Below are 27,100 nucleotides of genomic sequence, written 5' to 3' on the forward strand. Positions count from 1 at the left end.
AGGAAAGTGGAGCTCAGGCTCACCAAGGAGGAAGCCCCCAGTAAACACCTTAGGTTTCAATTGGGATCTCTAAAAGCTTATGCCCCAGGAATAAAAGAATATCAAAGTAAGATATTCCTCAAAAAGAATGAAATTCTGGCACAGTGGACAGGAATCCGCCTGCCAATGCAGGGGACACGGGTTCAGTCCCTGGTAGGGGAAGATTGCACATGCCTCGGGGCAAATAAGCCCAAGTACTACAACTACTGAAGCCTGCACACATAGAGCCCATGCTTCCCAACAAGAAAAGCCACCGCAAGGAGAGCCCCGAGCACCACAAGGAAGAAAAGCCTCCATTTGCCGCAACTAGAGAAAGCCTGTACAAAAGCAGTGAAGACTCAGTGCAACCAGAAAAACAAATGAAACTCAGAATCAGTCTTCTCGATTCTTGACCGAATCAAAACAAGCAGCCCCCTAACTCTGTCTTCCAGAAGAAAACTTACCGCACTCTGAAGAAAGATAGCATTATTCAGAGCTTCTTACAATTTTTACAAATACACACTCTGACATTCTAGAAAAAAATATCGTGCAAAGGGACAAGACCAAATGTCTAAAATCAGGGCAGTGGAGTGGGATGGGGAGATATGAGATAAAGCGACCCACTGGTGATCCAAATGCTGGAAGTTATCCAACATGGACATTAAAAGAACTATGATTAATATGTCCAAAAAAAAAAAAAATAAAATGACAAGTGAAGAATTACACCAGAGAACTGGGACCTGTTTTAAAGAGAAAAAGAAAAGGTAAAAATCAAGTAAAGATTGTAAATCTCAAAAATACAATAGCTACAACAGATTCACTTTGGCATGATGAAGAGGCTGATAAATCATCTCCCCACAAAGCAACTATAAAGCCAGTCAGAACTGTCAAATACAATCATTTCAGCATTCTGAAAATTCCAGCATACAACCAACAGAAGGAGAACTTTGGTGAGATTTACCTAAGTATTGTAGCACTCTTGCCTGGGGCCCCTCCCATCACCCCACACCCCCCTCCCCAGCACGCTACTCCATCCAGAGCATAACCAACTGAGAGAAACAGCAGCTCCATTGCCGCTGTCATGGAAGCTCACTTGATATGAAACAGTGTTGTTCAAGGTGGTGATCTCAGTTACAAGCTGATAGAGACAGCAGTTCTGCTAGCCTAAGAAAACAATTATTTGAGACAAGCTATAGATAGAGTGTTCCGGAAGTTAAGACGGCAAAGACAGGCTACATGGAAAATTTTTCAAGCCTGTCTTTGCCATCTTAACTTCCGGAACACCCTATCTATGGCTTGTCTCAAATAATTGTTTTCTTAGGCTAGCAGAAGGTTAACCAGAGGCTGAGCATATACATCGCACAGACTAATGTGTAACACATTGACAGCAAACAGTCTGAATACATGCATAGAGAAGACATGAGCGCCCGTGGAAGTAAAAACAAGAGCAGACTTGAAAATGCCCTGAACTCGGAATGGACTTCCCAAGCCACACGCAGCTCTCTCCAGAGAGGGGAACCCTTCCTGGCTTGAGATAATTGCGCACAACCTCTGTCTTTGGCAGAACCTACAGCTATGCAGACACAGAAAAGTTCCCCAGGAAGCCAAGCTTTAAAAATAAAAGACGAGGAAAAAAAACTCAGCAGAGACATCAGTGTGTAGACTCATCATGGGGAGACAGACTTCATAGCAAGTGTCTAAGTTACCTAAAGGTCAAAGGAAAAAACTACAATGACCATTTTAAAACATCTTGGGCAGAAAAATTAAAATATGACATCAAAACTTCTAGGAATGTATTAAAACCACGGTTTAAAGGAAAATGTAGAGTTTTGAACGCATACGTTAGAAACGCAGACTGAAAATCAATAATCTAAGTATCTTTCTCAAAACAGTTAGAAAACACCTAATTATAGTCCAAAAAAGTTAAACTGGACACAAGAAATGGTATATAGAAATATGTCTAGGCCTGTACTTAATATAATTATATCCATAATATAAAACTTTACTACAAAGAAAACTCCAGTCTCAGATGCCTTCACTAATAAATTTTCTATCAAACACTGAAGAGAGAAGTAATACCAATCTCTTCCAGAGAAATGAACAAAAAAGGGAAACAATTCCCCACTGATTTTATAAGACCAGCATATCCTTGATGCCAAAACAAGGCAAGTTAATTACACAAAAGGAAAACTACAAGCTAACCTCTCCCTCTAAACACAGAAACAAAATTCTTAAAATATTAGCAAACTGAATCCAATAAAACACAAAAATGATAGCACATCTGTTGGATTTACGACAGGAACACAAGATTGATTTAACGTTTTTTAATAAGATTACCACATCGACAAAATAAAGGAGAAACAAATTATATGAAAATCTCAATAGCTGCAGAAAAAGCATTTGATAAAAGTCAACACATGTTCACAGTTAAATGCCTATCAAATTAGAAATTAGAGAGTTTTAACAAAAAGTTTTCAACCACACTCCTAAGTAAATGCCATACTGTAAATATTGAAAGCTCTCCTTCCTGAAATTGGGAACCAGAAATACACGTTATCATCACTACTATTCAAAAGTATAACCAAGGCCCTAGTGCAACAAGGCAATAAAAAATAAATAAGTGGAAAGTATAAGAACTGGACAATAAAAAATAAGACTCTTCACTACATAAAATGATCATACACAAAGAAAATCCAAATGAATCTATGGCTAAACTATTAAGACTAAGAAGTGAATGGAGCAAAATCCTTGGAAACGAGGTCAATACAACAAAATCTATCACGTTGCAACAGATTTGTACAGGCAACAAAAATTAGAAGATGAAATGGTGAAAGATGTCATTTGCAATAACAACAAAAGAATATAACTTAATGAAAGATATATAAGAATGCTACCAATAGAACTTGAAAATGTTGTTAAAGACAACCTGTAACATTCATTGATTAGAAGTCTCAATATCATAAAGATGGTAAACTCTCCCAAACTGATCTACAAATTCAATGCAGTCCCAGCCCAAACCTCAGCCAGGTTTTGTGTGTGTGGAAATTGATAGAGTGATTCTAGAATTTTTATGTAAATGCTGAACACCAAGAAAAAGACAAAAAAAGAAAAACAAAAACGAAAGACTTATTCAAACTTATATCAGAACTACAACAATATAAGGCATTTTATTAAACAAATAGCCCAACAGAACGGAATACAGAGAGTCCAGAAACAGTTTCACAAACATTATGTGATTATTTGATTGATGAAAGAGGTGCCACTGCAATTTAGGGGGGAAAGGATGATCTTTATAATAAATAATACTGAATCAACAGGATATTTACATAGATATAAATAACCTTCACTCCTACCTCACACCATATACAAAACTCAATTCCAAGAGGATTATAGATCTAAATGTGAAAGGTAAAACAGATGATTACCCAGGTGGTAATGCTTACTTAGTAAAAATGCATAGAGCTATAACATTATGACTTGTATACCTTTCTGTCTGCATGTTAACTATCACTGACAAAAGTTTACTTAAAAATAAAAGCAAGTCTCTACATGATACATAAAACACAAAACAGATAAAAGAAAATGATTCTGAAAAGTCCACACATAGCAACCAGAGAGATTTTCTAGAACTCAAATACGATCATTTATGCCCCTGCTGAAAATACTGTATTGTTGTTTAGTCACTAAGTCATGTCCAACTCTTTGCAACTCCAGGGACTGTAGCACACTAGGATCCTCTGTCCTCCACTATCCCCCAGAGTTTGCTCAAATTCATGTCCACTGAGTCAGTGATGCTATCTAAATCTCATCTTCTGCCACCTCCTTTTCCTGTTGACCTCAGTCTTTCGCAACTTCAGAGTCTTTTCCAAAGGTTCACCTTTTCACATCAGGTGGCCAAATATTAGAGCTTCAGCTTCAGTCCTTTCAATGAATGTCCAGGGTTGATTTCCTTTAGGGCTGACTGGTTTGATGTCTTTGCAGTCAAAGGGACTCACAAGACTTTTCTCCTGCACTACAATTCAAAATCATCAATTCTCTGGTGCTCAGCCTTCTTTATGGTCCAACTTTCACATCTGTAAAGAATCCACCTGCCAGTGCAGGAGATATGGGTTCGATCCCTGGGTTGGGAAGATCCTCTGGAGAAGGAAATGGCAACCCACTCCAGTATTCTTGCCTGGAAAATTCCATGGACAGAGGAGCCTTGTGGGCTACAGTTCACGGGATCACAAAGACTCAGACATGGCTAAGTACGCACATATGCACTCACATCCATACACGACTACTGGAAAAACCATAGCTTTGACTATACAGAACTTTGTCAGCAAAGTGACGTCTCTGCCTTTTAATACACTGTCTAGACTTGTCATAGCTTTCCTTCCAAGGAGCAAGCATCTTTTAATTTCATGGCTGCAGGAACCATCTGCAGAGATTTTGGAGCCCAGGAAAATAAAATCTGTCACTGCTTCCACTTTTTCCCCTTCTATTTGCCATGAAGAGATGGGACTGGATGCCATGACCATCGTTTTTTGAATGCTGAATTTCAAGTCAGCTTTTTTCACTCTCCTCTTTCACCCTCATCAAGATGCTCTTTAGTTCCTCTTCACTTACTGCCGTTAGAGTGCTATCATCTACATATCTGAGGTTGTTTTGTTCTTTCTCCCCGAAATCTTGATTCCAGCTTGAAAATAATTTAATGTCTCCGTAATCTGACTTCTGCTTCCTCACCAGCCACTCCCTCATCGCCCCCCCAACTTCACTCCATCCCCTCCCCAACTCTACCTATTCAAGAAGCCATATTCTCCCTAGAATAGATTCTAGGATTTCAATATGCAAAGTTCCCTCCTTTTAGCTCTTGCCTACTCTCACCAATCTGGCCAGTTTGTTTTCTATGTTTGTGAGTCTGTTTCTGTTTTGTAAAAAAGTTTATTTGTATTGTATTTTAGATTCCACATGTGATCTCATATGATATTTCTCTTTGCCTGAATTACTTCACTTAGTATAAACCTTCGGTCCGTCCATGTTCCTGTAAATGGCATTATTTCAATCTTTTTTAGGACTGAGTAGTTTCCCATTGTCTATACACACACACACACACACATATATATACACACATATATACATATACCACATCTTTATCCATTCATCTGTCAATGGATATTTAGGTTGTTTCCATGTCTTGGCTATGTAAATAGTACTTCTATGAACATTGGGATGCATGCATCTTTTCAATCTTAAGAGTTTTCTACAGATGCATGCCCAGGAGTAGGACTGCTGGATCATATGGTAGCTCTATTTTACTTTTCTTAAGGAACCATCAGTAAAACTTTTTTAAAAGGCACTACCACAATATATTTAACCTAAATCCCACAATTAAACCACAGTTATTTTTATTTTTCTATCCTGATTTCAATAGATGGCTCCATCTAAAAAAAATTAACTGCTACATGAAATATGTCTTATAAAACACATCAATTGATGAAAATGTATTTGTAGAATCAGTTTAATATGAAACTTCAATTCTATTCATGGAAATATCATTGATGCTGTAGTGAGTATATCTGACATTTTAATATGTTAAACTATTAAACAGTATATATGCCATTTATTTTACCTATGTAAATGAATATATTTTCTTATAAAACCAAAAAATTCATGGGCTAAATATAGGATTGACACCTTTAAAAGTAAAAATATGCCTACCTGAAACTTAAAATTATATATTGGACAGCATCAGTCTAAAGATTAAAATGCCAATACTATCTCTGAAGAGCACAGTTTAGAATCACCAGTTGTCATGGTGACTATAAAAAAATGGGTGAAGCCTGTGCATGAAGGTCACAGGATGTATGTAGCCCAGGTGCAGTATCTAAGCCTTAAATCTGTGATCAATAAGAAGGCGTATTTTAATAAAAAACAAAGAGTAACTTGAAATCAATGTGGAATGGGATGATAACAAAAGTTCACCTAAAATGGTACCTCCAGCTTACCCGAACTAATAAATTTCTTTCTAATGGGTAAGTGCCTTTCCAATCTAGAGAAGGTTTAGAATTAAACAGAGACTCTCAGGTGGCACAGGAGTAAAGAACCCACCTACCAATGCAGGAGATGCAAGAGACTCAGGTTGGATCCCTGCAACAGGAAGAACCCTTGAAGTAGAAAATGGCAAACCACTCCAGTATTCTTGCCTGGAAAATTCCACGGACAGAGGAGGCTGGTGGGCTCCAGCCCATGGGATTGCAAAGAGTCAGACATGACTGAGCACGTACAGCAGCACAGAGATGCTAAGGAAAATGAGACTCACGTTAATATTTCTTAGAATATTTTAGAAATATGTTTTATATTAACTGGAACAGTTTGTGCATAATTATTATGTTTTTAATGTTTAAAAGAAACGGACATAAACTGACATGTGATTCTCCTTAAAATGTGGGATATATTTAGACATGATTTATTTAGATTGAAGTGTTTAAGAGGATTTGGCTATATCTATAAAATATTAATTTTGTAAGTGACAGAACAGTCAAAAGAAATTGAGCTAAGTATTTGGAAAGGCTTCAGTCATTTGAATCATACATTTGCCCACTGAGCATCTGATTTGTTTAAAAAGAAAATCAAATATATTAAATAAATATACACAATTAAAAATATTTTAGGGTTTAAATTTAACTAAGTTTACAAATGAGACTGATAGTTTAAGGAACTCAATCTGTTCAATTTGAACTAAAGTTTCATCAAAGAAAAAGGGATGATGATTGCTCACATTTAGCAGATTTATAAGCAGAATAAGAAGATATGTAACTTAAACACCTAAAGGCAACTCGATATTTATTTTTACCTGTAAAAACATCAAACATTACCGAAATTGTCTTTCTGCAGACAAAATTTACTCTTAATAGCTAGTAAGACTTTACAAATGTTAATTCACTTAACCCTCACAATCCAATGAAGTAAGTAATATTCTCCCCATTTTATAAGTCAAGAAATGAAGGCACAGCACAATTAAGCCACTGCCCCAAGGTCATAGAGCTAGATGGTAGCACAGCCAGAATTCAAATACAAGCTGTCTGGCATCAAAATTCATGCTCTTAACCACTGTGCTTTGCTGACTCTCAGACTGCCCTTGAACATAAAAGAAAAAGCTCACCCTGACAAAAATAACTCGTTGTTCAAAAAAGTGAGCTTTTACATGCTGTTAAGATGTTAACAAAAAGTCTCTTATTTCTTTTTTTCCCAGTAACTACCAAGAAAGGTTTGCGCTAGGAATTCCAGGAAAAACCCGTGATGCACAACGGAGTGACCCAAATGAGAACAGTTTCCAAGGCTTCTAACTTCACCCTGACCCTGTGACTCCAGGCCGCCGGCGTCCTAAGACAAGGAACTCTCCTGCAGCGGACAGAGAACATGTTGCTCTGCCTCTCAAAGAAGGCCAGCCTGAGGGGGATGACACTTTCTGAGTTACTTTTCATTGCATTTCTTTTCATCCTGTAACATCTCATCTGGCCCCTTTTGGGTGTGTGTTGCGGGGGGGGGGAGCATTAATTCTGAATCCAGGGCACAGTACAAAATAAAACAAATTCAGGAAAGAGAAGATAATTCCTTTTAATTTTGTTTTTAATTCTAAAAGTAGATTGGAGGAGAAGACTTCACCCCCTCCTGCTGCACCAGAACCCCACCTGGGAGTCTGCGGCAATGAGCTTAAACAAGGATGGATGGCTTTGATTACCTCCTGAGAACCATCTCCCCCTTCAACACTGACCACACCCACTACCCTGAATCTTCCCCACCAGGCAGCCACTCTTTCCAAGGCAAACATAATCAAAATGCACGTTCACTGCAGCAGGAAGGCGTTCTTTGTTGACTGGCAATTAATAAAGCAAGCATAGTCAATTTCAGATTGTGATTTATCACACAGATGATGGTTTTAAATTTACCGACCCTGTGCAATCTTGGATAAGCTATTTATTAGCATTTTATAGATGTGGAAACAAGAGTGATTGTGAAGATCAAAAGAGATAGTTTGTGTAACATACTAAATGGACTACCAGGGTGCCAGGAAAGTGATCAATAAATGATAGCTATCACAATGTTTATTATTAAAAAAACCTACAGAACTATGTTTCCTTACTTGCTTTTGTCGACACTTGTCTCTTATTTAATTTTGCTTTTCATATAGCTTCAATAAGAAAAGCCCCTTGAAATAAAAACACTTGATCATTCTTCTATGGAGATAGTGAGAACATGAGCTTATAAGGGGGTGAGGTGGATAGAAGATAAAATAGTAAAAGCATTGTAAAGACAAATGTAAATGATTTTTAAAGATTCATTTTCTGCTCTCTTTGACTTGAATAATCAAAAGTTTATGCATAACTGTGAGTATAAAATTAAGCTCAGTTCAGTTCAGTCACTCAGCCGTGTCCAACTCTTTGCGACCCCATGGACTGCAGCATGCCAGGCTTCCCCGTCCATAACCAACTCCCGGAACTTGCTCAAACTCATGTCCATTGAGTCGGTGATGCCATCCAACCATCTCATCCTCTGTTATCCCCTTCTCTTCCCACCTTCAATCTTTCCCAGCATCAGGGTCTTTTCTAATGAGTCAGTTCTTCACATCAGGTGGCCAAAGTATTGGCGTTTCAGCTTCAGCATCAGTCCTTCCAATGAATCTTCAGGACTGATTTCCTTTAGGATGGACTGGTTGGATCTCCTTGCAGTCCAACGGACTCTCAAGAGTCTTCTCCATCACCACAGTTCAAAAGCATCAATTCTTCAGTGCTCAGATTTCTTTATAGTTCAACTCTCACATCCATACATGACTACCGGAAAAACCATAGCTTTGAATAGACGGACCTTTGTTGGCAAAGTAATGTCTCTGCTTTTCAATATGCTGTCTGGGTTGGTCATAGCTTTTCTTCCAAGAAGCAAGAGTCTTTTAATTTTATGGCTGCAGTCAGCATCTGCAGCGATTTTGGAGCCCCCAAAAATAAAGTCTCTCACTGTTTCCATTTTTTCTCCATCTATTCGCCATGAAGTGATGGGACCGGATGCCATGATCTTAGTTTTTTGAAAGCTGAGTTTTAAGCCAGCTTTTTCACTCTCCTCTTTCACTTTCATCAAGAGGCTCTCTAGTTCTTGCTTTCTGCCATAAGGGTGGTGTCATCTGCGTATCTGAGGTTATTGATGTTTCTCCCAGCAATCTTGATTCCAGCTTGTGCTTCAAAATTAAGCTAGCTAGTGTTTTTTATGATTTATATATCCCTGGTATGGCAACCCACTCCAGCACCCTTGCCTGGAAAATCCCATGGACGGAGGAGCCTTGTAGGCTGCTGTCCATGGGGTCGCTAAGAGTCGGATATGACTGAGCAACTTCACCTTCACTTTTCATTTTCATGCACTGGAGAAGGAAATGGCAACACACTCCAGTGTTCTTGCTGGAGAATCCCAGGGATGGGGGAGCCAGGTGGGCTGCCGTCTATGGGGTTGCACAGAGTCGGACACGACTGAAGCGACTTAGCAGCAGCAGCAGCAGCAGCAGCAGCATATATCCCTGGTGGCTCAGAGGATAAAGCGTCTGCCTGCAATGCGGGAGACCTGGGTTCGATCCCTGGATCAGGAAGATCCCCTGGAGGAGGAAAAGGCAACCCACTCCGATACTCTTGCCTGGAAAAATCTCATGGACGGGGAAGCCTGGTAGGCTACAGTCCATGGGGTTGCAAAGAGTCGGACATGACTGAGCGACTTCACTTCACTTCACTTCATATATACACACACATATATAACCTTTCAAGATATGACCATCAGGAATCCAAACAAATTGAAAATGAAATTGTGATCTTGATTTCTTCAGTTGTATTTCAAATAACTAAATGCACAAAGAAATTCTGTAGTGCCTTGATGATACATTTTGGAACTTAGATAACTGAAGTAATACTCCTCTGTTTCCTCGGTGGTGTTAGTGGCCTCTCTGCCAATGCAGGAGACTTAAGAGAGGCGACTTCCACCCCGGGTGGGGAAGATCCCCTGGAGGATGGCATGACCACCCACTCCACTATTCTTGCCTAGAGAATCCCATGGACAGAAGAGCCTGGCGTGCTACAGTCCATAGGGTCACACAGACTCGAACATGACTGAAACGACTGAAACCTGAGTCTTATTTTTTATTGTCCAGTTCTTATACTTTCCACTTATTTATTTTTTATTGCCTTGTTGCACACATGCAGGAAACCTGAGTCACTTTCCTAAGACCCTAAAATTGACACTTTTAAGGCCCTCAATACTGACTTTGGAACTAGGTTTTAAAATAATAATTTTATATCACATAAAAAAATCTTTAAGGCATTCATTTAAGGAAAGCACATTTGTATTTATCTTATCTTTGGAAATGAGTAAGACTTAGTTCTTGTTTACAGTCTGGCACACATTTGGTAAAGAATCCACCTGCAATGCAGGAGACTCCGGTTCTATTCCTGGGTCAGGAAGATCCCCTGGAGAAGGGAAAGGCTACCCACTCCAGTATTCTGGTCTGGAGAATTCCATGGACTGTATAGTCCATGTGGTCGCAAAGAGTCGGACAGGACTGAACAACTTTCACTTTCACTGAACATACACAAAAAAACAGATATATGTATTTTCAAACAACATGCTAAATTGTTTTTTGTATTTTTTTAAAAAATAGGTATAGACAGAGTTCTCTTGGAAGAGAATGAGTGAGAAGTATTACCTGGTCCTCAGGATATGACAGGGCTACTGAGAAAAGACCAGACGAGCCTACAGCACAGGGAGTTAGAGCCATTATCTTGTAGTAGCTTACAATGACTATAATCTGCAAAAATACTGAATCACTGTGCTGTCCACCTGAAAACTAATATAATACCGCAAATCAACTATACTTCATTCTTTTTAAAAAGGTGAGCCAAGACTGATGATACTCCACATAAGGCAATCCCAAATAGACAAATGGGAACGATACCTTTACATGTATATAGCAAAGCTAACACCACAGAAAATATACATTATTTTAATATATGAATACAAATAATAAGCGAAAAAACAACTATCTTCGGAAGTATCTTTTCCATAAATTAATCTGTTCTAGTTTTTAAGTAAAGAAAATACTGACATATGTCACAATATGCTCTGAAGAAATAATTCTTGCTTTATTCTTTTTTTTTTTCTTTCAACATTTTTTTTATTATTATTTTATAAATTTATTTATTTTAGTTGGGGGCTAATTACTTTACAATATTGTAATAGTTTTTGCCATACATTGACATGAATCAGCCATGGGTTTACATGTGTTGCCCTTCCTGGACCCCCCACCCACCTCCCTCCCCATCCCATCCCTCTGGGTCATTCCACTGCCCCGGCCCTGAGCCCTTGTCTCATGCATCGAACATGGAATGGTGTTCTGTTTCACACATGACAATATACATGTTTCAATGCTATTCTCCCAGAACGTCCTACCCTCACCTTCTCCCTCAGAGTCCATAAAATTGTTCTATGCATCTGTGTCTCTTATTCTGTCTCGCATATAGGGTTATCGTTACCATCTTTCAAATTCCATATATATACATTAGTATACTGTATTGTTGTTTTTCTTTCTGGCTTACTTCACTCTGTATAATGGGCTCCAGTTTCATCCATCTCAGTAGAACCGATTCAAATGTATTTTTTTTAATGGCTGAGTAATATTCCATTGTGTATATGTACCACAGCTTCCTTATCCATTCGTCTGCTGATGGACATCTAGGTTGCTTCCATGTCCTGGCTATTGTAAACAGTGCTGCGATGAACATTGGGGTACACGCGTCTCTTTCAATTCTGGTTTCCTCGGTGTATATGCCCAGCAGTGGGATTGCTGGGTCATATGGCAGTTCTATTCCCAGTTTTTTAAGGAATCTCCACACTGTTCTCCATAGTGGCTGTACTAGTTTGCATTCCCACCAACAGTGTAAGAGGGTTCCCTTTTCTCCACACCCTCTCCAGCATTTATTGCTTGTAGACTTTTGGATAGCAGCCATTCTGACTGGTGTGAAATGATACCTCATTGTGGTTTTGATTTTCTTGCTTTATTCTTGAAGAAATAATTCTGGCATTAGGTTTTGTTCCTTTTTATTAAAATAAGGGGGAAAAAACCAAAGTACCATTACAACTGGCACCTTTATTTCTACATTTGATATCAGTTAATTAAAAAGCAAAGTTTGCTGCATTCCTTGACATAAAGAAGCCAGGATTCTGGTACATTTTGCCTGCGTGCTTGTGTGTACTCAGTCATGTCCGACTCTTATGACCCCATAGACTGTAGCCCACCAGGCTCCTCTGTCCATGGAATTCTCTAGACAAGAATACTGGAGTAGGTTGCCATTTCCTCGTCCAGGGGATCTTCCCAACCCAGGGGTCGAACCCTTGTCTCCTGTGTCTCCTGCATTGGCAGGAGGATTCTGTACCGCTGAGCCACCTGGGAAGCTTCTGTACTTTTAGATTAATATAACAGAAAGATCACATCAGTTTCCTCCTTCTTAAAATGGGGAGCATAGTAGTATCTACTTCACAGAGTTCTTAAGAAGATTAAATAGATTACATTTGTGAAGTATTCAGAACAGTGCTTGGCCATTAAGAAGCACTTGCAAGGGTCTGACTGATAGAAAGAAGATGGAACTGCAATCATGCTAACCAGGGTCTGAGGAGCCCGTATGAAACAAGACAAAATGCCAGATGAGACCACACAGAAACCTTTCATTAGAGATTTACAATTCAAGAGTTTGAGTAATCATCTGTTCTTCAATTGAAGTATGCCTGCCACAACACATAGTAAAAAAATTGTGTAAAACGCCATGTCTTCCTTGAACGGCTACGATTGTAATAGAGGAAAGATGGTTCACAATAGACTGATACTCAGAGAAACAACTTCTCATTTAAACGCCCCAAATACGTGGGACAAACCCACAGTTTCCTTTTATAGCTCCATTACTGTCTTGGCTATTTAACTGGTCTTCCTGACCAATTATGGGCTTCTCCGGTGGCTCAGATGGTAAAGCGTCTGCCAGCAATGTGGGAGACCCGGGTTTGATCCCTGGGTCAGGAAGATCCCCTGGAGAAGGAAATGGCAATCAACTCCAGTTCTCTTGCCTGGAAAAGAGCCTGGCGGGCTACAATCCATGGGGTCGCAAAGAATCAGACACGACTGAGCGACTTCACTTTTCCTGACCAATTATACAATATGATCATGTGGAAAATCTTAATTCTTATGTGCTAACTTGTGGTTTATAATATTCAAAGTGCGCTTACATCCCAGTTCAGGGGGAGTCACTTTTTACTCAGTGGGGAGGAAAAGTGGGGGTAAGTGACCAGAACAGCCTCTCTGCTGTAGGAGTCACCAGTCTCTGGAAACCATGTAAACACTCGTTGGGAAATTGCTTTAGGATTCTGGACCACAAGGTGCTGAAGAGATGATCTGTGCCATCCACCTTTTTCCTCCCCTTCACCCCAAGCCCTGAAAGGTCTCAGCATATATTAATCTCAAGTCCCTTGGACAGCAAGGAGATCAAACAACTCAATCCTAAAGGAAATCAATTTTGAATATTCACTGGAAGGATTGATGCTGAAGCTGAAGCTCCAATACTTTGGCCACCTGATGTGACTCACTGGAAAAGACCCTGATGCTGGGAAAGATGAGGGCAGGAGGAGAAGGGGGTGACAGAGGATGAGATGGTTGGATTGGACATGAATCTGAGCAAACTCCAGGAGATAACGACGGACAGGGAAGCCTGGTGTGCAGCAGTCCATGAGGTTGCAGAGAGTCAGACACGACTTAGCAACTGAACAACAACAATACTTTTTAACTCACTGAACCCTCCACCTCGAGATTCTTTGGCTTTCACTTCAACTGGTTATGAGGTAAAGAAGAGGTAAAGAAGCAGAGATCTAGATCTAGGCAGTTAGGGAAAATAGCACTTGATTACCTAAAAGGATTCCACATTTTCCTATCCACCACACGACCTCTGTCCATGTCCAAAATGTGAAATTAAGGATTATAACATGGCCTGGATAGGAGGGGAGTTTGGGAGAGAATGGACACATGTATATGTATGGCTGAGTCCCTTTGCTATCCACCTGAAACTCTCACAACATTGTCAATCAGCTATACTCCAACGTAAAATAAAAAAGCTTAAAAAGAAAAAAAAAAGATTACAACATGAATTATGAGTTTTTTAATACACAACATTATAAACTAAGTTTTCTAATATTCTGGTTGAAAAACAAATTAACCAAATTATATTTTCTAAAAGCCCTGGAGGATATAAAATTACTTACAAAGCATTAAAGAATTAACTGGTAACTTTTCCCCATAAGAAAAGGAAGGCTAACATAGAGTATTTGGGTATTAGGTATATGAATAATGAGTTACACATATAATAAGAATAATCGTAATAGTTGGAAAACAAGTAATTCCTCAACTGTAAGATCTCAGATGACTTTATCAAGCAATATGGAATAAAGAAAAGGAATCAGCTGATAAACATTTGCTGACTGATGTCCGAAACTATTCTATATAATTGCTACAGAGAACTGGCACATATGGAAATCAATCGTTGATCTCAAACTATGTTTATAACACTCCGATTCTGTGCCAGACTGAATAAATACATGCATTTCCCATTTTGTAAAGTGGTTTACAAAATAGCTTAAGAGATCTTATCCTCATTTTAACTGAGAGCAGGAAAAAAATGAAATACACGCCCACAAAAGTTTCTCAGCCTCCATCAATCTCTACTAATTGTCCATAGCACAAAACGCCCCTTCCTATCACCACCAGCATGGGTTTCCCATGCCTTTTCTCAGCACAGTGGTTACAATCAATACTCATCACAGACAGCAGGTCAGCTGACAATACCTTACATTTACAGCATTTTTTCCTTGAAGTCCCGGGGCTAACATTATTCTCCCTAGCCACAAATCCAAATCCAAGTGTTTTGGCAATGAAGAAATCATGTTTTAAAAAACTATCATCTTTTTCACAAATACACTTTTACAAATGCTACAGCACATTGTATGAGACGCTAAATTACCAACCGGTCATCATGTTATCACAGAGCTAGAAATTGCTAGAGAACACTGACCCAGAAGCAGCCAACAAAGCCTTCAGTGGCCTAACGCTGCCCATGCAGGCTCATACGGCTAAAAATATGACTTTCAGTGGCACAAGAACAATGTTAACCTGACTTAAATGAGAACATTTCTTGACTCCTTTTATCTCTTTGGACATGCTCGCTAAGTCAAGTTACAGAATTCTGCAGGCTGTAGTTATAATTATCAGACCAAATTTTACAACATATACCAAAAGTTAGGACCAGGGCTTTATTTTAATTATTAAATTAAGACTATAAAATTATGATGTTACAAAATTATAAAATAATTTTACAAAATTAAGACTTTTCTAATTTTAAGGCTCTGAAGCTTAGAAATGCAAAAGCTTTCTACTACTGTGAATGAGCCAGAGTGACAACTGGTATATTACACCTAAGGATGCTCTGCGGGCTGTTCCCTGCTTCCACCAGGTGGCCAATCTCCACCATGGACCCACAGCACGCTCCCTTCTGCATTTCCTAAGGGGGTTCTATAGATACCACAGCATTTTCTTTTTTTTTTTTTTGGCTTTCATTATTTGGTTATGCACATACCTCTTGATGCTAATAACATATATAAACATGCCAATTTATTGGTTTTCACTTCACTGACAAAAGCTTCATTTCTTGTTTCAGAACTTGTGTAAATAAACCACTAGGACAAAGCTGTGCTTGCAATACATGCCTGTTTATTTCTGATGTTTCAGTTCAGTTCAGTTCAGTTCAGTCGCTCAGTTGTGTCCGACTCTTTGCGACCCCATGAATTGCAGCACGCCAGGCCTCTCTGTCCATCACCAACTCCCGCAGTCTACCCAAACTCATGTCCATCGAGTCGGTTATGCCATCCAACCATCTCATTCTCTGTCGTCCCCTTCTCCTCCCGCCTCCAATCCTTCCCAGCATTAGGGTCTTTTCCAATGAGTCAACTCTTCGCATGAGGTGGCCAAAGTATTGGAGTTTCAGCTTCAACATGTTTACTGACTTTATTTTCTTGGCAGAAAGTGATCCAGCTTTAAAGATGCCAAACTATATTGAATCCTGTGCCTTGGGTGAGCTAGTAGCAAAGGCAAAACACGAGTTATCATTGTGCTGAATTAACACTGGCTATCTCCAATCTTCAGAATCCAAACTAAGGACCACAGACTAGAACTCATAGTGAGGGGCCCATGTAGCTGAAAAGCAGGTCCAGAATCCTTGCACTTGAATGTTGGATTTGCTATCAAAGATGTGAATAACACTGTACTGTTGGTGTCTCAGAAAGAACACAAAACTAGTTATTTTTGGTACAAAACATGAAGCGATATTCTGTCTATAGAATAGGACAAGGCTTCAATGTTCATCCTAGTTGCCTTTCATGCTTAAATGAAAAAATGATTATTCTTCTTCTCCTGGATATCTTCTGAAAACAGATCAACTTCATTTTAATCAATGTACCATTTCACTACCATCATTGCGGAGTGTCTGTGAATCACTCTACAGGTTAAGATTCGGTTTAATAACAAAACCAATTGTGAAATAATCTGCAAATTGTTGCTGCAACTCAATTCTTTAGTTTCCAATAAAATCTTCTAATGAAGTGACATCACTTAAAATTACTAGCAAATATCAACAGTCTCAGAAACCGAGTAATCAGCCAGCTAACAGGTGTTGAAATCCCAAAAGAGAGAAGTATCAGATAATCACTTTATGTCTGACACCTCAAGTAGCTTTAATATCCATAATTCTAATCAACTTAACTGCAATTCAAAATGATCAGTGCCAAGGGTTTCTTCTCATTAACTACCTTTAAGCAAAAATACAATTTCTTGCTTTCCATAAAATGTTCTCTGACCTCTTCCAACTTAATGATTATTTTGCTAAGTTGGGTATACAATTCAATAAGTTGAATTATCTTCCAGTTATTCCCTATTTCAAAAAAAATTAACAAATACCTTATTTCCTTCTGCACTGATCAGCTTATTTCTAAAAATGAAAACTGTCTTCTTTCACATGAGTACATCTAAAGATGATATCTAAGTAGCCATAAAACAAGTCTTCACAATTCTATTTTTAATCTACTCTATGTCTGCTACAAACTAAATATTACGAAATGATGGCAAGGTTGGGGCCCGTTGAGAAAGGAGACTACCCATAACTTGAGCGGGTCTCCATCCAGTAACCCTATGCCCTTGGCAACTGGATGGTAACCCTCTCACCACACTCATAAACAGACGCAAACACCGCCCAGATACCTGCCCTCAGAGATGCTTTGGTTTGCTTCCTCACATACAGAAACAAAAAAAAGGCATTTCCAGTTCCTTAAAGCACGAACACACAACCTTCCAGAAACAACAGCGCTGACATGGGTGCCAAGCATCTAATCTACAAAAGTACTGGTCCTGTTAACTCTCGCATTGCCGGAGGGAATCCCAGGCTACCTCTCCCGTTTAGTTACAGGTGCCAGCACCCATTCCAAAGATAAAGGTGCTGATGTTCAAAAGCCCAAGGAACTTCAAAAGCACCTCAAAATGCTCCCGTCCCAGGACTGGAAACCTGGGCTCACTTTTCAGAGATTGTTAAAAAAAAAAAAAAAAAAGTCTCATTTGTTCCCTTGGCGACCCCTAGCATCATCCCTCCCTCAAAGAGGATCAACTCGGCAACATCAAAGTCCCAGAGGGAAATATTTTCATATCTTTTTGTCCCCCCCCCCCCGGCCACAAAAGCCTCGATAACACTCCAAAAGAGACAGAGAAGGACGGATAACGTAGACAGGTACCACCCCCGCCTCTCCGCACGGCCTCGCCCCGCGCACCCCGCCGGCTCCGGGCACCCTAGCGACCCGCACGCGGTCGAGCGGAACCGGGACAGGCCGGGTCCGTCTGGCGTGCCCGCCGCGAAGTTTGCCGCCCGCCGCCGCGCCCTGGGGCGCCGTCCGGGATTGCGGGGCGGCCCGGCGGAGAGATCGTGTCCGGCGGGGGCGCATCCCTCCCCGGCGACCCGCTCCCTGCGGCGGGCGGACGCCCCCCGTCCCCATCCCCGGCGCCCGGCCCGAGCCCCCCCCACCCCCTGGGCGGAGGGCCCGCTCGCCTCACCTGACCCGCGGGCGGCCGCGGCAGCGGGTATGTGAGCGGCGGCGGCGGCGGCGGGCGGCGCGGGCCCGGGAGCCGCTCCGGCGGCGGCGGCGCCCGGGAGGGGAGGGAGGCGCCGGCGGAGGAGGAGCTCGGGCGAGGAGCGGGCGGGCGGCTTTGTTTCCACCGCGCGGAGCCGCCGACCCTGCGTCACCATGGCAACCGCCGGTGGGAGCGGGCCCCCATCCCGGGCCCAGCGGGGACCGCGGGGCATCCGGGGTCCGGGACCCCCGCCCTTCCCCTTCCCAGGCTGGCTGCTCCGAGGGGACAAGGACCACCACCACTACCCTCCACCAACACCCCCCCTCCCCCAAGGAGCCGCCACCACCGCGCACGCCCCTCTCTCAAGGGCCCAAAGCGTTAGTCTGGCCCCAGCAAGAGGGCAAGAGGGGGCGAGCGGAGCCCACCCGGGCCCGATGCCTATTGGCATCCCCGTAGGTACCCTGTTTGGCTTTGCGCACACTGGACATTCCCAAAGCCCACCACCACCACCCACCACCACCACCATCACCACCACCCCCCCACCTTTCTCCTCTCTGGCGCTGTGCCCTCAACATGGAAATTCACTGAAGAGAGGAGAAAGCGGTGCAAACTGAGAAAGTATGGAGCAACTGGTCCCGGTGCATCTGTTGCGAGCTGCCGCAGAAGCCCGGCGCTGCCAAGAGGCTCCTGCGCCCCGCCGCCTCCCGCCCTGACCGAGCTGCGCCTCAACGGGTCTGGGCTCGCTCCACCCAAATCCGTATGTCTCCTGGGGGGCTCCAGTAACAGAGAAGAGAGGAGGGGGCTTCGTGTTTTTTGGGTTTTGTTTTGTTTGTTTGTTTTTGTAAACACTGGATACACTTGTAACCTAACGCTAAAACACAACTTGGAGGCTGCCCTTGTGAATCTCTGCTTCTGCTACTGCTCGGCTACTGGCCGTGACCGCTAAGCGACTACCTTGAGCGCGGGCTCGCTCTCTCTCTTTGCCAAGCCCCGGAGCCGTGCACTGCAGGTCATGGAGCTCCGGGGAAGATAAAAGGGTGAGGCTGACCTTGGCACATGGTAGGCATCCTCTCCTAAGGAAATTCTTGGAGAGGGAGGGAAAAGTACCAGCACAATCACAGTAATACTTCCTCTGAAGGACAGAGCTGGAGGACAGCTACCACCGGGGTGAGTCATCACCCCATCCTATGTTTTCTTGAAAGATCAGTGGTTGAACCCAGGACCTACAATGTCTTCATTTAGACCCCGGGGAACGTGGCATTTATTTTCTGGCACTTGTAAATCACCAAAGGAATGTCAATAACATAATAAAACCCCAGGGTAGCTGATGTTTTCTGGATTTGCTCCCTATCTGAGAAGTCATAAAGCAAAACAAGGTTATTACCAATGGAAGCCACACATTTTAATTAATGAAAATAGAAGATTCATTTTAGGGTGAATAGAAACAGTCTGTTCCTCAGAACAACTGGCCGCTTTCCTGTACTGGGAACATTGGTGCTTCCAGACGAGGTCCAGAGACAAGGTCTTCTCACAGGCTGTTAAGCAGTCTGACAGTATTTGTCAAAATTTTAAATGTACATCCCTTTCTCCTGGCTAGCTCAGTTCTCAGAAATTTGTCATGCGGAAATAAACAAGTGTACAATGATAGATTTACAAGGATGTGCATTCCAGCAATTATTTGTTAGCAAAAAATTGAAACTACTTGTCTGTTCATCAGGAAAATAAGTTTGTCACACTCATACCACGTAATACAATGCAGTCCAAACTGACATGTTCAGTAGGTGCAAAATGCTCACCAGATTCCAAACACTTGGAACAATAACCCCAAAAGAGTATAATATCTCATTAATAATCCTTATACTGATCACATTTTTAATATATGGGGTCAAATAAAATATATTAATAAAATCAGTACAGTTTCTTTTCACTTTAACACGCTTACAAAAAAATTTTAAATTATGTAAATGGCATATTGGACTGCTCTGTTTTCAAACTAGTGTTTATGCTAAAAATCAGCAGGAAATCCAAAGTTAACTTTTAGTTAAAAGAAGATATAATTATCACATTAACGTTTTCATATATGTGTCATAATACAACAATTTATGTTAAATATTTTTTTACTTATTGAAAATGTTAAACATAGACAAATGTTAGAGATAAAAGTAGCTCATTTGTTTAGATTTTAGAAAGATTTTACCCCAAGCACTAAAGTTCAGTCACCTGGGCCTGAATCCCAGCTCTACTGTGTACCAGCTACATGACCCAGGCAAGCGGTTTAATACATCTGGTCCTCAGTTTCCACATTTGTTAAATGGGCCCCATAATAGTACTTACCTCATTGAGTTATTCTGAGAATGAAATAAATGAATGTGTGAAAAACTCTAATTACGATGTCTGATCATATAGAATGCTGAATGAATTTTAACTATTATTTTTATTATACTTTGTCAGATCTGTCACTTATTCTATTAATCTTCACTTCTCGTTAGTCTAAATTTGTCTGGTTAGTCATAACAAACCTTTTCATCTTCCTTTAAGTAAGCTGATTGGCACTGTGACTGAGACATGAAATTTAACTCTCCTCACCCCTGAACTGGTTATAAAATTACTATCAAAATCAAGGAGATATTTTAATCCATTTAAAAATAAATAAACATTTTCAGTTACATCATCAGTCGTATTTGTTTTGGAGTCTCCAAGAGATGCTCAATTAACATTCTCAATTCCTTCATCAGAATGAATCTCTTAGAGAAAGAAAAATCCAGCCAAATGACAAGAATGTCACCTAACTTGAAATGAGCTCTGTGCATCAATTCCTTCATCACTGGAAATCTCTTGGAGACATAAAAAAATCCAGCAAGCAACAGGAATGTCACCCAGCTTGAAATGAGCATTTTGTGTAAAGTGTTGGTTGACAAAAGGCTATGGATCCCCAAATGGCTCTAGTCAGCTTTCCTACCAATGCCAAAGTGAAGGTGTTAGTCGCTTAGTCACATCCAACTCTTTACGACCCCATGAACTGTAGCTCGCCAGGCTTTTCTGTCCATGGAATTCTCCAGGCAAGAATATTAGAGTGGGTAGCCATTCCCTTCTCCAGGGGATCTTCCTAATACAGGGATTGAACTTGGGTGTCCCACACTGCAGGCAGATTCTTAATCATCTGAGCCACCAGGGAAACCCATCAAATGCCAAACAGATCCATAACTGCTTATAGGAGGACTAATTTTTCATTGCAATCCATTCCACAAAGATAAAATGAATTTTGAAATTACCTCGCTCTTTATGCATGTGTTAAGAAAAATATTGTCAGTAACTGAAAGTAGCGATGTATTTACTGAGCTATCTGACATATCAACCTCAGTGTGAGAAATTGGCTGCTAATTAGAGAAATGTATCCTGTAAAAATCCTGGAGGATACAGGCAAAAGTAGATAGGATTGAGAAGTACTGTCTATTTTATCATTTCTTAGCCCCTGGTGTGCATTGTGCAGCCCAATTAAAAATATATACATATTCTGTGCCAGTGGGGAAAATGGCAGGGAAACAGAGAGTTAAACAAAAAATACATGGCAGTTCTTTGCCAAGAGCCCCCTCTGGAGAGATTCCACATGATATCTCAGCCAAAAGTGTAATTTGATATCGACCAGATCCCATTAAAGTTAACTTCTGATGTGCTTTAATCTGGTTTAAGTAAGTTTAGTTTTAAATCAATTAATTTGGGGCTGTGTTCAAAAATGTCATTTTCAGACAGTATAAAGATGTTGCTTCCTTTTCTTGAGTCATTAATAGAGGCCCACACTTCTTTTCAGGGTTCCCTGGTGTCAGACTTTCCACACATTCATAGTTTATCTCATTCCAGTGGCAAAAAGTGTGTCAGAATATTAACCAGTTCAACATGATGTTTTAAATTCATAGGTCATTTACTTATTGATCCCTGACATAGCTCTCAGCAGACTGGAAATGATTCGTTTCTCGTTTCCTTGCCTATAAAACAAAGGTGCTGAAGGCTGCTCTTGTTGCCAGCAAAGGATTTCCTAAGTCTGAATTAGATCGTTCAGTAAAGCTCATTGATCAAAGGTTCTGTGCAACTCTAATGCTGTAACACTTTTGAAGTGAAAGACTAGAATTTGTGTCAAAAGGAAACCACGTGCTGTACACATCATTATAATAGCAAAACGATTTGAAAGGCCTTCTTTGTGACTAAGTCTTTTGAACATTATAAACGAAGAACTCTGTGCCATCAAAGCCATGGATATTGTGACCAGACAGGCTCTCCATGGATGAGCAACACAACACAGGGAAGGAAAGATGGCTCGGCACCCTTCCACTGACACCTCACCATCACTCTGAGAGCTTACCTTGCTCTGCTAGACAGGCACAGACGACCGGAAGTACCCACATGTAGGCTTGTTTACTGTGGCCAGACGGGGCAGCTCAAGCAGAGGTGAGAGAGACAAACTCTGCTCAGTAGGGTGGGAGGACTCCAGGCAAAGGGCAGGATAGAGTGACCAAATACAGGACACGAAATTTGGGGGACATCCGATACTTTACTCCTTGGAAGGAAAATTATGACCAGCCTAGAGAGCATATTAAAAGGCAGAGACATTACTTTGCCAACGAAGGTCTGTCTAGTCAAGGCTATGGTTTTTCCAGTGGTCATGTATGGATGTGAGAGCTGGACTATCAAGAAAGCTGAGCGCCGTAGAATTGATGCTTTTGAACTGTGGTGTTGGAGAAGATTCTTGAGAGTCCCTTGGACAGCAAGGAGATCCAACCAGTCCATCTTAAAGGAAACCAGTCCTGAAGATTCATTGGAAGGACTGATGCTGAAGCTAAAACTCCGATACTTTGGCCACCTGATGCAAAGAACTGACTCATTTGAAAAGACCCTGATGTTGGGAAAGACTGAAGGTGGGAGGAGAAGGGGATGACAGAGGATGAGATGGTTGGACAGTATCACCGACTAGATGGACATGAGTTTGGGTAAACTCCGGGAGCTGGTGATGGACAGGGAGGCCTGGCGTGCTGCAGTCCATGGGGTCTCAAAGAGTCGGGCACGACTGAGCAACTGAACTGAACTAAACCGATATTAAAACATTTTGATGTGTTTATCTGAAGTTCAAATCTAACCGGGTGTCCTCTATCTTTATTTGCTAAATTAGGCAACATCAGGTACAGGAGCAGCTCCAGGAAAGAATCTATTCTAGTGGGCAAAGCAAGATCTCCCCGTGACACCACCATAGTGAGTGGCTACTAATGGCAGTACCCGTGAGTTGTCCACGAAGGAAGTGAGGGCCGATGTGAGGGCACTCACGGAGGGGAAGAGCAGTTATTAGAACAGGGAAGAAGATCAAGGTTAGACTAACAAGAGTGAGCTGACTGTGAGTTCCAAAATAGTGGGTGGCAAGTGTGGTTCTCCATGTTTCTGCCTCCATACTATTCCCAGAACCAGACAGGCCAGAGAACCCGGAGGTGTATCAAATTTCCCAACAGGAGATAGAGTCTTAAAAAAGCCACCCTTCAGCTTCTAACTGTCAACGAGGCTATCTCCCCAATTAGCAATTTTTTGAACATCACTCTGGAACCGTGAACTTCCAGATGTTCAAGCTGGTTTTAGAAAAGGCAGAGGAACCAGAGATCAAATTGCCAACATCCACTGGATCACTGAAAAAGCAAGAGAGTTCCAGAAAAACATCTATTTCTGCTTTAATGACTATGCCAAAGCCTTTGACTGTGTGGATCACAATAAACTGTGGAAAATTCTGAAAGAGATGGAATACCAGACCACCTGACCTGCCTCTTGAGAAACCTGTATGCAGGTCAGGAAGCAACAGTTAGAACTGGACATGGAACAACAGACTGGTTCCAAATAGGAAAAGGAGTACATCAAGGCTGTATATTGTCACCCTGCTTATTTAACTTCTATGCAGAGTACATCATGAGAAACGCTGAGCTGGAAGAAACACAAGCTGGAATCAAGATTGCCGGGAGAAATATCAATAACCTCAGAGATGCAGATGACACCACCCTTATAGCAGAAAGTGAAGAAGAACTAAAGAGCCTCTTGATGAAAGTGAAAGAGGAGAGTGAAAAAGCTGGCTTAAAGCTCAACGTTCAGAAAACTAAGATCATGGCATCTGGTCCCATCATTTCATGGCAAATAGTTGGGGAAACAGTGGAAACAGTGTCAGACTTTATTTTTCTGGGCTCCAGAATCACTGCTGATGGTGATTGCAGCCATGAAATGAAAAGACGCTTACTCCTTGGAAGGAAGGTTATGACCAACCTAGATAGCATATTTAAAAGCAGAGACATTACTTTGCCAACAAAGGTCCATCTAGCCAAGGCTATGGTTTTTCCAGTAGTCATGTATGGATGTGAGAGTTGGACGGTGAAGAAAGCTGAGCGCCAAAGAATTGATGCTTTTGAACTGTGGTGTTGGAGAAGACTCTTGAGAGTCCCTTGGACTGCAAGGAGATCCAACCAGTCCACCCTAAAGGAGATCAGTCCTGGATGTTCATTGGAAGGACTGATGTTGAAGCTGAAACTCCAATCCTTTGGCCACCTCATGCAAAGAGTTGACTCATTGGAAAAGACCCTAATGCTGGGAAGGATTGGGGACAGGAGGAGAAGGGGACGACAGAGGATGAGATGGTTGGATGGCATCACCAACTCTATGGACATGGGTTTGGGTAAACTCCGGGAGTTGGTGATGGACAGGGAGGCCTGGCGTGCTGCGATTCATGGGGTTGCAAAGAGTCAGACATGACTGAGCAACTGAACTGAACTGAACTGGTTGATGGAGAATGGCTTTGTGGTGAGCAAGATGAAAACAGGGAAACTCACATGTGTATCAGTTTAGTAGATCAAGTGGCAGATGATATTGTGTTGGACTGGGTGGGTGGTAGTAGATGAAATGGAGGAAAGTAAAAAGATTAAAGAGGCATTTTGGAGGAAGAACAGAAACCTCTTCAGAAGATTTCCTCCAGGTCATGGAGGAGAGGACTGGGCCAAGAATGCCTTCTAGGTTTCTGGCCTGCCGTGAAAAGTTCTGTGCTGAGGGAGGTCACCTGAGCCAGTTAGATTCTCTCTCTTGAAAGAAGAGAGGGGGATGAGTGGGTGGAAGTGGACAAAGCTGGGATATATGATGCACAACCAATGCTGACCGCCATGTTCATCCCAGGGCCGGAGGAGGACAAGCAACTGCAAAGAAAGAAACAGACACCAGAGCTGTGTGACCCGCTAAGAGACCTAAAGCCTCATGGGCTTGTTTTCTGTTGTCTGAATACATCAAGTACATTCCTGTCTGAGTTCCTTGCCCAGATCTCCCTCCCTCGTGTCTTTCGGCCACCCACTGAAACATCACCCACTCAAAGACGACTTTCCCCACCAATCTGCAAGAACACCCCGTTTCTCATTATCATATCATCATCCTCTTGTAATATTTTCAAAACACCATCTTCTAAAATTGTCATCCATTCACATGTGTGTCGCCCATCACCTCTGCCTCTAGAATGCAAGCTTCCAGACCACAGGGACTTGCCTGGCCCTCTCAGGCTGACCACTCTCCACCCCTAGAACAACACCTGGCATCGCCAGACACTCACTGAATACCTGATGAGTCGGTTCTGATCTGGCTGGCTTCCTAATTCCAGGTTCTAGTTCACAGAGATCCAGCCATAAATTGCTTTCTACCCTTGGCTGCTGTAAAAATGCCATGTCCTCCTAATAATCTTTTCTTTTCCTTGATCTTATTTGAGTGACTTCTTGACCTTACCAACAAAAGGGCTGTACCAGAATACACATAGAAATCTAAATCAGTAGAGGGGCTGGACAAAGACCAGGAAAGGTGCCAAAAAGATCAACCTCTAATAAAAAGAAAAGCCACAGCTTTTTTTGAAAAAAATTAGGACAGATACATCAAGGGAAGAATACTCCACTAAGTAAGACACTGGCCTGTCTTACTGCTGATAAATATTTGCTAATTCAAAGGATTTATTCCTTCCATGTGCAATCTCTGAGCAAGGCCAGGGATCCAGGGATGAAGAAGGGGCCGCCCAGCTGTGAGGGAAGGCAGTGTACAGAGGGCAGATAAGAGTCTCAGTAATGGTAGCACAGGAGATTCCCAGGTGGCTCTAGTGGTAAAGAACCTGCCTGCCAATGCAGGAGACACAAGACACTAGGTTTCCATCCCTGGGTTGGGAAGATTCCCTGAAGCAGGAAATAACAACCCACCATAGCAACCTGCTCTTGTCTCCTTGCCTGGGAAAATCCCATGGACAGAGGAGTCTGGCAGGCGCCAGGGCATGGGGTCCCAAAGAGTCAGATGCGACTGAGCGCAACGGTAGCACAGGTGGTGAGCCTTCTGTAGCATCTGCAGATCAGGCTTCAGGTACTGACAGCCACCGAGGAGGTAAGTTTCCCATTATCTTGAGATAATGAAGGAAGGAGGTCATTCCAGGTAGAGGAAACAGCAGATGTAAGGCTCTGAAGATGCTGAGCCAGGGTATCAAGTTCTGAGCCCTTGATTCAGTGTGGCCAGAATTCAGGGTGTTTAAGGGCCAGTGACAGAAATGATACTGAGGCAGTAGCAAAGACCAGACTGTATGAACTTTTGTAAGGAAAGATCATTTTCTTTAGTAAATAAAGCCCAAGACAGTAAAATCTAGTCCTGGAAAAAGTCTGGCCTGGTGAGCAGGAACTCACAGACCCTCTGTTCCCTCATGGATTTTTCCCACCTCCTGGTGACTCTCAATACTAACAAGCCTCAGGGGGACCCTTGTTCTTTCAAGCTGGAGAGCTGGGACTTTACTTTCTAGGTGACCACACACACATACACACACACACATCCTTTCTTGAATGCTGTTTGACA

General features: G+C 41.8%; 2 protein-coding genes across 4 annotated transcripts in view; both read right to left on the reverse strand.

Annotated features, from left to right (window-relative positions):
- The window catches only part of RNF182 (ring finger protein 182), a 48,187-nt gene extending 29,802 nt beyond the window's left edge, over positions 1-18,385 (reverse strand). Inside the window, exons 1-2 of one of the 3 annotated variants that reach the window (XM_081522210.1) lie at positions 18,212-18,385; positions 6,113-6,299 (exon numbers count right to left, since the gene is read on the reverse strand). The gene's annotated coding sequence lies outside the window, so the exon portion shown is untranslated. Of the gene's footprint in view, positions 1-6,108; positions 6,300-18,211 lie in introns of all 3 variants that reach the window. The other 2 variants (XM_081522211.1, XM_081522209.1) reach the window with 2 other exon arrangements.
- The window catches only part of CD83 (CD83 molecule), a 176,498-nt gene extending 153,057 nt beyond the window's left edge, over positions 1-23,441 (reverse strand). Inside the window, exon 1 of the mRNA XM_081522206.1 lies at positions 18,212-23,441. Coding sequence (XP_081378332.1) covers positions 18,212-18,461 — 250 coding nt within the window. The 5' untranslated portion in view covers positions 18,462-23,441. The remainder of the gene's footprint in view (positions 1-18,211) is intronic.
- Between the last annotated feature and the right edge of the window lie 3,659 nt (positions 23,442-27,100).

The sequence above is a fragment of the Giraffa tippelskirchi genome, chromosome 8 (assembly GCF_054371585.1).
Source record: "Giraffa tippelskirchi isolate mGirTip1 chromosome 8, T2T-mGirTip1v1.2.pri, whole genome shotgun sequence".
NCBI lineage: Eukaryota > Metazoa > Chordata > Mammalia > Artiodactyla > Giraffidae > Giraffa > Giraffa tippelskirchi.